The sequence below is a fragment of the Liolophura sinensis genome, chromosome 3, assembly GCF_032854445.1.
Source record: "Liolophura sinensis isolate JHLJ2023 chromosome 3, CUHK_Ljap_v2, whole genome shotgun sequence".
NCBI classification, from domain to species: Eukaryota; Metazoa; Mollusca; class Polyplacophora; order Chitonida; family Chitonidae; genus Liolophura; species Liolophura sinensis.
The window spans coordinates 10445583-10460897 of NC_088297.1; the positions used below are offsets into that span (position 1 = coordinate 10445583).

General features: G+C 41.2%; 1 protein-coding gene across 1 annotated transcript; it reads right to left on the bottom strand.

The window, feature by feature from the left end:
- Nucleotides 1–5982: 5982 nt before the first annotated feature.
- Nucleotides 5983–14302, bottom strand: LOC135463341 (aquaporin-like). The gene is made up of 6 exons (XM_064740601.1): nt 14096–14302; nt 12415–12602; nt 9231–9414; nt 8525–8605; nt 7376–7487; nt 5983–6194 (listed from the first exon to the last, which is right to left on the bottom strand). Exons 1-6 carry the CDS (start codon nt 14300–14302, stop codon nt 5983–5985), a joined length of 984 nt encoding a protein of 327 aa, XP_064596671.1.
- Nucleotides 14303–15315: the final 1013 nt, after the last annotated feature.

Sequence of the window (15315 nt, forward strand, 5' to 3'; positions counted from 1 at the left end):
CCAACTATCACCCTGTCAGCTGCTCACATGGTACAATAGGACTTTTTTCACCTTCATTTATAAAAGAGCTCGAACTCGAAACTCACCTCTTTATTCAAAATACCGCAACTACTAAAATTACCTAGTAAACCCACACAAATGAATGAGCAAACTTCACAGGTGCTTGGTGAAGCCGCATTGCAGAAAAGGAGAGTGATATGGGTGTCAAACGGGCTATACAGGGAGACCTGAATCGGAATACGCAACCACGATGGTATATGGTAACACACAATAGTAGTTAGCAAGCAACCACTTTATAGACGGTGGGGGGTGGGGGGGGGGAGTGGATTAGAATATATGAAAGCCATATTCTTCGGCGAACATGAGCGCTTTACAAAGAACTGCATTCTACATTCTACAGAAAAATACTATAACTGTTGCTCTGTGACCTTTCATTCACTGAATCGGCACCACAAGGGATTAACTCCCTTGCGGTGATCCCCTTTGCCTAATGGCCGGGAGAATGGTTTACCCCAGCTCGCTCCACCCATAAAAAAATACGACCATCTAAGTGGAAAGTGAGTATAGTGTTTAACAATAAATAAATAAATAAATAAATAAATAAATACAAGAAAATGGGACCGTCGTGCTAGCTGATGACACAAATCTATATAGATATGCCTCAAAACAGGCATTCGTACACCTTCATACAGGGGCCACCGTCACAAAAACTTCGTAAGTCCAATTTCTCGGACCTTTGCTCGCACAAGACGTTGTCTTGGTTATAGTGTCATAAGTCGATATCAGTGCGAGATAAGTTACGGAAATTTGCAATACGAGGTTTTGTGAAATGTGGTGTGGTGAAACCAGAGGGCCCTGATCTGTGACAATAATTGTTAGCGTGTTTATGGAACCAAAGCTTAAACAAACTCACGGAACGACCACAGAGTGTATCAGTGAAGTGTTTACTCACCCTGCCGAAGTCGAAGGTTACCTTAGAGCGTTTCTTCCGTCGCACGTTGTAATGATTGCCTGTTCTAAGTTCGGCTCGTACCATCGCGAATGCCCGTCGCCATTTCATCGTTACTTTGGTCGTTCGCTTCCAGTGAACCTTTTTCCCGAGGTTAACTTTTGACCTTTCCCACCGAACACGAGGCGGGGTTAGACAGCTTTTTGGTGTCAACGTCAGTTGTTCATCAACGGAAGATTTCCGTTGCTGAATCAGATTTATGTCGTCGTCATCGCCGACGAATGCCTCGTTAGTTTGATCCTTGTATTTGTCTTTGTCAATACATTCGATGGTCTTTTCGTCACAGATTTTTTCTCTTACGTTGTCGTCATCGTCGACGAAAGCCTCGTTAGTTTGTTCATTGCCTTTATATCTGTCACTAAATTCGATGGTCTTGGTCTCGTTGACTTGGTTGTTTTTGTTTGAAGACACGTTGTCGTTGTGGAGTGCAGATTTTCTTACAGCACTTTCTTTGGTGCCAGCAATGTCTAAGTTACCATCGTTGTAAATACACGGATTTGCTGCCTTTACGTCAATACCTTGATCACGTTCCTCGTAAAATCTCTTCAGGATATCACCATTATTGCTGTAACGCTTCTCTCGACGAAATGAGTCATTGGGATTTTCAGTGACGTCACTGTCCTCTGATGACGTAACGGACCCTGTGGAGTCCCCGTCAAACGTAACAGTGTCCAGGGAATATGACTGACTCATTGCTTGTCACAACGTGTCAGATAAATAGTTTAAAACCCTCTCGAAAGCGTGCCCGAAAAAAAGGCAGGTAAATGTACGTTTTAACTCTCTCTTGATGATACTGGTAAACTTGCAACTATAGCTGTTTGAAAGATTCTTTTTTTTTGAAAGAAGGGTTAAACCAAAGAACTCATATTTACTACATATTTAGCTGGAATTTATGACCCCTCTGACGACTGCTGATGTGATATATGACTCTCCTGCATACCGACAATACTTTCTATCCTTTGGGTTAGCCATTTTGCTTCCATTGAGGATGAACTTATCACAAAATGCCGAAATTTTCCTCGAGATCTTTTTTCATCAACAAAATAATCACTATAAAACACAAAACACCATAATCCACTGTCAGCGGCACATGAATTCCATTCAGGACCTATCATGAAACTTTCTGCCCAAAAGACCGGAAGTTGTCCTGTCGTCTGCAAATTGAAAGCAATTAGATACAAATTTCCGGGAGAAACTGATACACGTATTCTGATACCGACCTCGTTTCATGGTCCTAGAACTGGAAGGTTGGGGTTGTAAACTGCTCGTGGGATCCCCAGCATACGGTATAAATGGTATAAACGGTTTACGTCGGGCAATGTCGCGTGTCAGGATTCCGTCAACTTCAGACCTAAGAACAAAAGCCTCTCACGAAAGCCTCTGGACAGATCGGCAGGGTTTAATGGTTAATCCGGTTCAGTAATTACATTGATCTTTGTCCTCGAGAGCAGATAAATGATATCCCTGTGGATGTTATTCAGAGGAGGGTAAACAAACACTGCAGTGCGTCTGCGTGGATACAGGTGGGTAAACAGATGTCATGCTACAGAAGGCCAATGCCTGCGCTTTATTTTTTAGCCTTCTTTGGACTTGTTCTGAAATGCATGGGAGGAGCATGAGTCATAAAGTATGCTTATTTATTCGTTTTCGCTTATTTATTTATTTGTTTTTTTAATTGATGGTTGCTTAACGCCTTACTCAAGAATTTTTCATTTTGTCGCTTTTACGTGTGGAGGAAACTGGAGTGATGGTCGTAAACCAGCGACCACCGCAAGTTCCTGACAAACTGTACAACATGTGATGTAAATTAACATATCCACAAGACAAGTGGTATTCAACGAACATTGGATTGCGCAAATGGCCACACGAGCGTCGTCGACTGCTTAATGTCACACCGTGGGAATCTAAAGATTCCCTGTCCAAGCCCGGGTTTGAACCCGCATCTCGTATGTTCTAACTATTAAAAGGAAAGCATCCATAATCATCAAACTACGGCCCGCTCCCGATTGATTGATTAGTAATTAAGTAAACTTACATGTATATACAGGCTTACAATTACGAAGGCTGTGGAGTTAGGGTGGGTAGGGGTGTGGTTAGGTTGTCAGTCAGGGATGTCAGTACGATGATTGATGGAAGATATGAAAGACATTTTGGATTCTCGTGACTTACGTGAGTGTAATCTACATTCGATGTACAACTCATAAACATGTAATCATCACTGCATAATCACCTGTGAGGCAAAGTACGAGACGTGTCACAACAAAAAAAAAACTAAAAAAAAAACACAATATCGAGAGGCTTGCTCGGGTACGCCCCATTGTGACCAGCTCTCACAGCCCTCAAACCAACCGGAAGTCACTTAACTACCAGTCTAATTGCTTTATCACGTGCCACGTGCTTTTTCGTCCTCACGGCAGTAACCTGTGCTTGTGACCCGGCTAATGGAGTATCCCAGCACGCGCTGCTTTGATGTGAGCAGATCTAATCAGTGGCTAATTAGCCCACGAATTGTTTTACCGACTCTATGGCCGTAGTGCTGTTTTCTGTTTTTACCTGATTTCCGGCACGGAATGCATTAAAGATCACGCCGACACTTAGCCCAGTATTTCTATAAATGTACAAAATAGCTGCACACACTCGGCGGAGTTGAGACCGGTAGACAACGCATGAAGCCTGCATCGTCCTTAGTAAATATGATTGTCTTAGTCTTTTAATTCATAACTGTGCAGGTTAATAGATTTTATGTTGTGGGCTTCCTGAAATGCTTGATTTATTGGAGCTACTCTCCCCGGTTAAGGAAAAGCGCATGCGCAGAATTCAGCGCCATGCCAATAGGAGCCATGGAATTTTCCTCGTTCCCGTGATCTCTGAAATTATAGCTCAGTATACACGGTGGCCTAAGACCCAACTCTATTCGACTTATGCAAAGCTCATTGTCATCGCAGCTTCTTGCTAGATGGTGTTGTTTGGCCATCTATAATAGAGGGACAGTGGAAATTGCAACACTCCATGCTCCATCAGAACGTCAGTAAGATGACTTCCAGGAAAATCTCGCGAGAGCCACGGGATGCCGCGAGGAGGGGTAACAGCTAGACGTCGGAAAGACATGTCTCTTTACACTGATTTTGATCATTATCAGTCCAGTGTAAAGACATTTTAACTTACTTTCTTTTGCATCCTCGACTTAGTGGTGTATACTTTGACTGGATAAAATATCCACGGGCCTCGTTTACAAACGGATCGCAGATGATCGTTACCTCCATAAAAATATTTGGTTTTAACATGCTTTTCCTAGGTAGTTACAAGATACTTAGTCTGCAATCATTTTGTTCAACCGGGTCAGGTGTCCTGTCTGGTGTCGGCATACTCTGATTAGGTGGCATATATGGTGTCATCATACCCTGACTAGATGTCCTGTCTTGTGTCAGTATACACTGACTGACCGGGTATCCTGTTTGGTGTCAGTATACTTTGAGTTGGTGTCCTGTTTGGTTTAAGTTTATACTCTGACTAGGTCGGGTGCCATATGTGGTATCAATATACTCAGACTGACCGGGTGTCCTGTCTGGTGTCAGTATACTCGGTGTAGGTATCTGGTATGGTGTATATTTACTCTGAATAGGCCGGATGTCATATCTGGTGTCAGTATACTCAGACTGACATGATGTCCTGCGTGGTGTCAGTATACTCTGAGTAGGTGTCTGGTATGGTGTAAGTTTTCTCTGAGTAGGCATCCGGCATGGTGCTATGTCTGGTGTCAGTATGCTCTGACGAGGTCGGGTGTCATGTCTGGTGTCAGTATACTCTGACTAGGTCGGGTGCCATATGTGGTATCAATATACTCAGACTGACCGGGTGTCCTGTCTGGTGTCAGTATACTCTGTGTAGGTATCTGGTATGGAGTAATTTTAATCTGAATAGGCCGGGTGTCATATCTGGTGTCAGTATACTCAGACTGACATGATGCCCTGCATGGTGTCATTATACTCTGAGTAGGTGTCTGGTATGGTGTAAGTTTTCTCTGAGTAGGCATCCGGCATGGTGCTATGTCTGGTGTCAGTATGCTCTGACGAGGTCGGGTGTCATGCCTGGCGTCAGTATACTTTCACTCGATCAGGTGTCCTATCTTGTGTGAGTATACTGGTCGGGTATCATATCTGGTGTCAGTATATTATGACTGGCAGGATGTCATGCTTATTGTCAGTATACTCTGACTGGTCTGGTGTCAGGTCTGGTGTCTCCAGAGACAATACAAAAACAAGATAGTAGACACCGCCGTGAAATGACAGAAACAGTACTGAAAACGTTGCTACACCTTGTTTGTTAAACAAAGAAAAAAGGGGATACCACTCAATAGTCTTTGCATTCCTCTGCAGATTTGCGAAGATATACAGAATCCTGTATTTAATTAAAGATCGAAAGTGACGAATACAGATGCCTTTATTGGAATTCGGATAACATTTAATTCCTATGACAATTCCGCCATTCCACGGAGAAAGTGTGACGAAATATTTCAGAAATAAAATACTGAGAAGAAAATAAAAATATAAAAAATGCCATCACCACAGCGTATTTGTTCGTTGTGTGGTTCGAAATCTATACCCTAAAGTCTCCATGGCAATCCAAGAGATCTGTTACAGACCGAAATTTGTATGCGGGCAGGTAACGTTTATTACATTCTCTGGAACCTTAATTAAACCGTACAGTGGTTGGGTGCTGTGGTTCTGATGAGCTGGCTTCATGATCTCAGAATTCGATTTATATTGGTTATAAAAAATTGAAATCTTGTTTTGCTGTCAATCACTGAATGAGAAATTGTATTTTCAATTCCAATTCTTCCAGAAATAGATAAATGCCTCAAAGATCTAAAAAAGATACTTAAAAGCAATAAGTGTCATTATCTCTTAGTTTTGTCTGATCTGTAGACCTACGTGCGGACTGTATTTTGAGAGGCCATCACATCCTAAAATTTATCAGACAGACGACTGTAAGGCGTCAGTCACGTGACTGAAGTCAAAATTATTCCGACGTCCGACACTGGACGACAGTAACACCCGCGGCGTTGTCCTTCCGTTGTGGGTTGAACAGCGCCGACTGCGCACCCGCTCCTCGAGACTTATCGCGAGAGCAGGGGAGACAATCACGTCAAAGTCTGGTGGAATAGCCAGCTGGGGGCGTTGTGCCACTGAAAGGCAAAAAGAAACTGCGTCAAATAGTTCTATTTAACTTATCTTTGAAATTTTATACCTGTTAAAAACCAAGAATTCATTTTGGGACATACTATGAAAAGAAAATGTATTTGCCTATATATCCTTAACAGAGTAAAAGAAAGTTTGGTTGAGAAGCAGGTGATTGCTAAATTTCTAGTGACAATTACAGAAATTCGTTACCAGTTTCACTTTTGTTTGAGTGTGTGTATTTATTTTTAGCCCCCCACCCCACCCCCCCACCCCCAAAAAATCGATGACTTATTTGAATACGCCGATGATAACAAAGAGACAAAGAGAGAAGGGCAATAAGGGATACAGTTAATTGGTGTCACAAATTAACCCTTTTCTGATTTGGTTGCGTGTCTCATGCAGAGTTGTTGTAATAGCTCTTGCCATCCTGGTTGACCATTTTACTTCCTCGTTTTTTCCCCAGTGTGTTGGTGTGTCTCCTCCTTGAGTATATAACATATCCTCATTCTGCCAAAGAGTATTTTGTTCCCAGTGTCCTGTTACATAGCGTCTAACGAACAGTTTAAAAGCTGAATATGCTTCAAAAATTTAAAGCAGAGCGACCATGATGTTGGTTAATTCCGATCCAGTTTTGCCAATTTATTCTGATCTATAGAAAGCTTCTCTTGAAGACTTTCATTGCAATATAACGTTGGTTGAAGATAACTTGTCTTCGGTTCGGCCAAGGTTCGGTGGTTTACCCTCGGGCTCTCCGTGTTTGTCCACCCATATAACCGACCGCCATCGAATACGTGATAAGTGTTTGAGTTTGATGTTAAGCAACAATCAAATAAATCAATGAGTCATTATGTGTTGCTGTTGGGTTTTACACATATTAACGGCTGAACTACATGAATATCCGCTCCAAGACGGACGGAGTCCCTAGATGCGAAATCAAAACAATCCGCATTATTGTCATTTAAAATACTTTTCTGATAAATACGCTCACCAGTCCTCTACAAAGGGAAACAATGTTTGTACCTCATAGAACAACAGTGCCCTCTGTCTTCTAAGTACAACTGATCCTGAAAAACAATAGCCGGTATTGTCATTCAAATAGGCATATTGCATTGTTGTTCCGTGGGTTACAAGATTTACCTCCCTTCATAGAGGGCAAATTGGCCTCGTTGGTCCATAGCAACCTTACCAATGTCCTGCTCCACCTGGTCTATGGTCTTAGCGTGTCTATATGGATCCAACATATATTTGTACACAACCACCGCCAACGCCGCACCGGTGAAAGGACCTGCCCAGAATATCTGAGAACATCATCAACAACAACAGCATCAGATCAACGAAGATTAACTAGTGTAAAGTACCTCCCTGAAAGGTTATTACGTGAACGACTTTGGCATTGCTTCACATTGCGATAGGCATAAGGAGATTTGCTGAGTTATGGTCTGTCTCGTGTTATTATGCAATCAGTGGGGATGAATTGTCATGCCCGGTGAATTCATGATAACCTTCCTATTTATTTATTTATTTATTTATTTATTATTTTTTTGGCTGGTGTTTTACGTCGTGCTTAAGCATATTTCCCTTTTGAGAATGAGGGCGTTTGGTGCTTGGGACACACTAGTTATTGTATAATAACTTATAACTTACAGGGAAATCGTCATATAACTATCAGGATCTAACAAATTTTATATTTACCCAAGGTATAAGAAATATGTAATCGGATTGATTGATTGATTGATTGATTGACTGACTGACTGACTGACTGACTGACTGTCTTACTGACTGACTGACTGACTGTCTTACTGACTGACTGACTGACTGTCTTACTGACTGACTGACTGACTGACTTGCTGACTTACTGACTGACTGGCTGACTGACTGACTGTCTTACTGACTGACTGACTGCCTGACTGATTGACTGATTGGCAGACTAACTGACTAGCTGTCTTACTGACTGACTGACTGACTGACTGGCTGTCTTACTGACTGACTGACTGACCGGCTGTCTTACTGACTGACTGGCTGACTGGCTGACTGACTGACTGTCTGACTGACTGGCTGACTGACTGACTGATTGACTGACTGGCTGTCTTACTGACTGACTGACTGACTGATAGGCTAACTGACTGACTAACTCACTGACTGACTGGCTGACTGACTGACTGACTGACTGACTGACTGACTGACTGGCTGACTCACTGACTGACTCACTGACTGACTCACTGACTGACTCACTGACTGACTGACTGGCTGACTGGTGGTTAACGCCGTGTTCAGAAATTGTTCCAGGAAAACTTCAAGAGTGAGAGTACTGGTTGTGACAGACATGCCAGCTTACCCAGTGTCGGTCCCAGTGTCCCGAGAAAATGGCGGGACCCAGAGCACGTGCGGGATTCATCCCTCCGCCAGAGGAATTCTTCTACAAGCAGAAACCATCGGTAAACATACGGAGAATGTAATACAAATCACTAACGTAATCTATCCAGCCTCGCTTGGCGATCAGGTCTAAGAAATTAGAGCAAGGAAATAAGACTGATCGGCCAGGTGTCTGACTGTATAATGTGACTGGGTGGGGTGTCATGCCCGGTGTCTTCGGCATAATACTTAAGTGGCGGCATATGTACAGACCCCTGATGACGTCATCATATGGCTGAAAAATACAGAACGACAGACATACAACACAGCATTAGCTGGACTAGGACATACGTCTAGTCAAAGGCTGATATAATCTAGACAACTCGGGTAGCCATAACGGCTTCCCACAATATTGGGAAATCAATCTGCACAACAATAAATAAAATGTTTTTCATGTATCATTGGTTTTATTTTTGCTGTTTGCTAGAATAAGTTTGATGTATACTTTATCTGTGCTTTTGTCTGTATGTGAAACAGGTCTATCACCAGATAAAAGGAGCGGAAGGAGACTTTGTTGGTGTATTACCGTATGATTTACCACGGTGAGCAGACACGCCGTCACGCTGAGTCTGATCACCACAGAAAAGGTGCTGAAGGAGACTTTATTGGTGTATTACTCTATGACTTACCGCAGTGAGCAGACACGCCGTCACGGTGAGTCCGATCACAAGGGAGAAGGTGCTGAAGGAGACTTTGTTGAAATCCTCTGCTCCGAGGATCACAGACATGAGAATAAAGGTGAGGATGAGCTCGATGACCAATGCCTGTACGGTGTGGAGGTTTGGATTGACCAAGTGGGCACCCAGATGACCTCTGTACGACAACGGGGTCAGCCTACCGGAAAGTTAATGGCTTTAGTGCCGCTGGTGGCAGTTTAACACAACATGTTTGGTCATTTTTTTGGAACTTATTAGCAAATAGTCACGCGTAACCGGTGAAATACGGCCTCTTGTCAATTTACCTCATTTAGTGATTTATTTTAACTGTTCATGCAAATTAATGCTTAATTACTAGTAGATTACACGCTCCCTAGCACCATGGCGTAAGCAAAGTAGGTAAAAACGCAGTAATGTTACTTGCAATTTAATAGACCTCACCGGTCTAGAATTACCCAAAATGTTGTGTTGTCATCACACTTAATGGACACAGATATGAAAGCCGGATGGAGATATCTCGTCCTGTGCCTCGTGGATAGAGACCCGCGGTACTAGAACGGTCCTGTTCGCGAGGGATTTGCGCCGTCCTTGTGTCGCGGGTTTTGATGTTCTCATCCGGCTTCCATACATGGACTAATTAAAAGTATAAATTCTGATTTTACGGCTTGATTATGGGCCATATAAGGGTTGAAACTGGGTAAGCTTGATTATGGACCATATAAGGGTTGAAACTGGGTAAGCTTGATTATGGGCCATATAAGGGTTGAAACTGGGTAAGCTTGATTATGGGCCATATAAGGGTTGAAACTGGGTAAGCTTGATTATGGGCCATATAAGGGTTGAAACTGGGTAAGCTTGATTATGGGCCATATAAGGGTTGAAACTGGGTTAAATTTGAAATTTAATAATTTGACCCTAGACGAATATTGCTTTATGCAATCGGCCTTGTGATAGGGCCAAAATAATCCGGTGGATTTCTTGGTATAGACCTATATAGTTAGGTATTGTAAAATTAATTTCCGTGTGTCACCTGCAAATGTTGCATATTTGCCGGTTAGTCTTTTGCGTGACAATGTAATATAACATCAATATCATCACAAAGCAATACACGAAAACAAAGGAAATTTACATAGCTGTTTTTTTATAATTTATCCTGGGAATACGGCGGGTATACTTTTGATTCAGTACACTTCAGTTGGATTTTTGACCCAAGATTTACGTCCGTGTTCCACAGACTAAAATTTTATAATTAGTTGGATTTATTAGAACAGGATGTACCTTAAGCTTCATAAGGATCTCCTCGCTCGTTTTATAGAGTCTTTTAATTTGAATTAAAGGTGGGCGGTAAGTGGGAAGGTCTGTCAGCAGCCTGCGGATGGTCGTGGATTTCTCCCGGGTTCTGCCCGGTTTCCTCCCACCATAATTCTGGCCGCCGTCGTATAAGTGAAATGTTCTTGAGTCAAACACCAATGAAATAATTAAATCAAATAAATAAATTAAAGGTGTATAATAATCTCAGTCACTTACTGATTGATTACCTCCTGTTTATCACGTTAAGGCGTTAAGACGTTAAGAGGTCAGTTCACAGCACTTTGTGTACATTCCTCAAGTGTTTTAAGATGTCCAGGAAGTTAAGGTAAGTCAGGATTGGGCGGTACATTAGCTTAAGAGCGGGGCCTTTAAACCTTATACCCACCCCCCTTCCCCCCGTAGATTTAATTACAATGTACGGGTTTACCTTTACCCGGAAGTATACAATCACTGACAAAACAACAACACCATGGCCATGATTGTTTAAGGGATAGATGAAAAGGAACTATAAAACAAAGATTATGTTTCTATGCCAAATGAAGAAAATTATGCTCCGGAATTTTTGTTAAAAAAATTTCGTTTTGGGGGTATTTTTGTACCTGTTAATTACTCCTATATATTATGCATATTTTCCGTCAACGATCGAATTTTTTTTTCAGAAATTACATCATCGTGCTCGGAACTCGGGGAACACCCCAGAAGTGCCCCCAAGCCGGTGAACCGTCTCACTACAGCGCGGGCAAGGTGACATGTACACAGATACTGCAAGGCTTCTTTGGCCCAGCTCAGAGCCCCCTCCGCGTGCCCTACACCAGCAATTCGGTACGTTCCCTACATCCGCGGTCTCCATTCGGCCAAACCCCGCTCGGCCTGTCCCGCACAGAGTTCTTTTTTAAACAGGGATTATTGTTGATGTAACCTCTGCAAGCTACTTAATTTTCGGTCTGACCGCTGGGGCCTCAATAAAACTGTACTTTGAAGCCATTTTTACCCCATCCCCAACACTAAAGTGAAAGTTGAAAAATTTGTTTGTAGTGCTATATGTTATTACGCATGATAATCCGCACATTGAGAAATAAAACCAAAGCGTTTCATGCACCCTTTAATGTTTATGTTTTGTCCCCGCGATTCGGCCTTGGATACACCCTTGTGTGGAGAGTTCAAACCAATATATCTACCCAAAACAAGCCGTGAAATAGGTGCCTGGTATTATTGAAAACACCCCCTTTTCAAAAGGTGGCAAGACCCAATTTGTTCACGTTATATCATGCACTTGACCATGTTCACTTGGGTTAAACCAAGGTATTCAACGGTGTGTTTATCATAGATAAGATGAGATTGCCAAGGTACCCGCTCTGAATACAGCCAAATAACGTCCTCTCTTATGGAATTCCGTATCTCCACCACCAGACGAAATTGTCACTCTTTTCAAAGTCAACACTCAGATTTAATCCTATATTTTCAGTTTTCTATCTAATTCCGCTTATAATTTACAAACTAGCACGGTACTTGATTCGGATACTGATTTAATTCATTTGTTTGAGATGAAGATTAGTGGATACAAAACAAACTTTATTATCTAAGAAAACGTAACTGGAATTAATTTAAGAAAGCTTTCAAGATGGATACAAAAAAGCTTTTCCTCTTAAAAACAATATTGCATGAAAATAACACTCTACAATATACATTCAAAATATGCAGTATACGAGACCAAAACTTCAGTAAATCTAGACGTATTGCGTCTGGTATCAAGCAGAAATGAATTACTGGATAAGGGACATCTTTCAAACTGCGTGCCGTTGTGAAAAGAACTAAACGATAGAAAAAAAAAAACCCGCTGCCTTACCCATAAAGTATGGCACCTGCGGCCGTGGCTCCCAGGCACTGAGAGATGATGTACATCAGCGTCCTCAGCGGTGTTATAGCCATTGAGACGAGGAATCCGAACGATACTGCGGGATTGATGTGAGCACCGGAAACGTGGAACAGGTATTCGATCATCCCGGCTTCCGTTAATCCGAACACGAACGGAGTCTGCATAGGGGCCAAAGTGTAGAGAGTTAATATCTCATAGGCTCACGTACATTTCAAGCAGTTGGTTGTTATTTATTTCGGGGAAAAAAGAAAGTGATTAATGTTAATTAACTCTGTACTCCAGAATTTTTAATGACGATCTCGTCCCGGTTTCATGAAGCGCACTTAAGTAACTAAGCCCATATATAAGTACCATGACAAATGTTGTAGAGATATGAATTACACTTAGCCAAGGGCTAGGCTACTTAACACTTGCTAGGGTTCATGAAACCGAGATCTGGTTGTGGGCGGAGGAAACTAGGAAAAACATCCTCTTATCAGGTAAAGCAAACTGACATAAAATCGCCGCTGAATCAGCGCGAGTAGAATTTTATTTTTAGTGGTCTTTCGCATGTAATGATTTTCTTTGCCCTTGAACAAGGGTGGAGTTTTTCCAGTAAGTTTTACTCCCAGACAGCACGACCAACTACGACTGTCCAACAAACCAAAGTGTATAGATTACCAATTGGCGGCTTTGCTTGGTCGCAGATCTATATAAATAGGTGTTTATATCTCGGATATAAGTTGTGATTAAATTCTGAACATATAATACAGGTAAAGTTTGTTCTCCAATCCTGGTTTACACTGGAAATAAAAATAGTATTTATACCAAAGGCTACTTCTTGCTTCCAAGATATACACGCATTTTTGCAACATACACACACGGTTGATACTCACTGAAAAACAATACCCGAATCTTACTGGGTGCCTCCGTGGAACACTTGGTTAGCGTGCTAGCGCAGCGTAATGACCAAGGAGCCTTTCACCGTCGTATAAGTGAAATATTCTTGAGTACGGCGTAAAGCACCCATCAAATAAATAAATAAAATGAATCTTGCTTTACAGAGGATGGAAAGTGATCTGGCCTAAAACAAAACTTGTATAGAACAGGTCTTTTCCGCTTAGCCTTCTTCGTCAAGCGCCCAATTACGCAGCCCAAAGTTCGTTGGAGGTATTTGTCTTTCACCGTTATGATTTATATAATTGTTTATTCATTTTATTGCTTTCTTCGGGAAAATCGAGAATATATCACTTATACGACAGAGGACCAGCATTGTGGTGAGAGGAAACCAAGCAGAGCCGGGGAAACCCACCTCCATCCGCAGGTTGCTGATAGACTCCACCAATGGAATGGACGCATTCCACGCATAGAAAAGTTCGTCAGTAACTTACCAAACACCTATTTACACCAGGCATCTCGGTTCTATCCATAAATAAAATTGACCACAATCGTATAAGTGAAAAATGAATGGCGTTAAACGACAAACAGATAATTAAATGAATAAATAAATGCCGGAAACGATATATATATATATATATATATATATATATATATATATATATATATATATATATATATATATATATATATATATATATATATATATATATATTGAATGCATAGTCCTCATATGCAAGCGTAATATTATTATAACAGCGGTGAGAATACTTACCAGCATTTCATGAGGAATGCGGCTATCGTCCCACAACAATGTTGACGAACAGCCTAGAAACACGTACAGCATAGTGCCGATAAACTCTGCCAAGCAAGCCCGCCATAGTCCGACAGAGCAGAATTCAAATACAACTGATTTCGGGATTTGCTCAGAAAATCTTAGTTTGTCGATCTTCCGAGCGATGTGAGAGAAGTAGGCCTCCATACTCTTCCGAGTTTCTAGTAGTACGTGGTGATTTATCACGACATGACTATATCAGATCAATGAAGGGAAAAAATTCCAGAGACATTTTTCACTAAATTTATGACTGTCAACTGCACAATTCTTCAACCATTCTAAATAAAATGAAGTCTATGCACACTGAATGTTTTAAGTGAAAATGAGAATGATCTTAGTCATAAAGAAGTTAACATTTTATTTATTTACTTATCTATCTGTTTCGTGTGGAAAACTCTGCACTGGTGAGAATAAAAAAAGTAAACAGCAGGTGTCCCAGCACGGCTCCCTGTTCAATTCCCATGTCCGGGTATAATAAACCGTGTTAATTCATGAACACTCCTTACTGCATCTATCATTTGATCTTGCTAAGTGATATCTTCATCTGAAATTGAATTGAAGTGTATTGCAGAGTTCACCATTAATGGCTTAACTATTTGTTAGTTTAGTCAGAAAAACTATCAACCATGGATTCTTTTGATGTATATATACCTAAAAGAAGTATATACTGCCTGGTGTTTTAGTTATTAAGAGCCTGTGACTAAGGGAACATATTTATTTGCTGTACAGATATGTACATGAGCTTACTTAAATAACAAAAAAAATAATAATAATAAGTGCACAGTTTATCATAGATGACTTTGTGTTATTTATATGTTTATATCCCTTGAAACTTTATGGACATTTAGCCTAAAATTTGACTCAAAAATGTATTTTAGAGGCAAATAAAGGTCATAAAATATTGTTTTGGGAGTGGAAAGTCACATCTGCGCAGTATGACGTAATTCCACTTTCCAAACAAACCCTAAAACATCTTTCTAAGGTGAACTTTCTAAGGTGATCTTTCCAAGGTGATCTTTCGAAGGTGAACAGACCTGTGCCAGAATAAGGCAAAGTGAATTACTTAGTCTTGGTTGAAATTTTGGTCTTATGCATGAACACTACATATATGCAAAGTACAAACATTATCATTGACGTTTTACTGCCTGTAACGAATATTA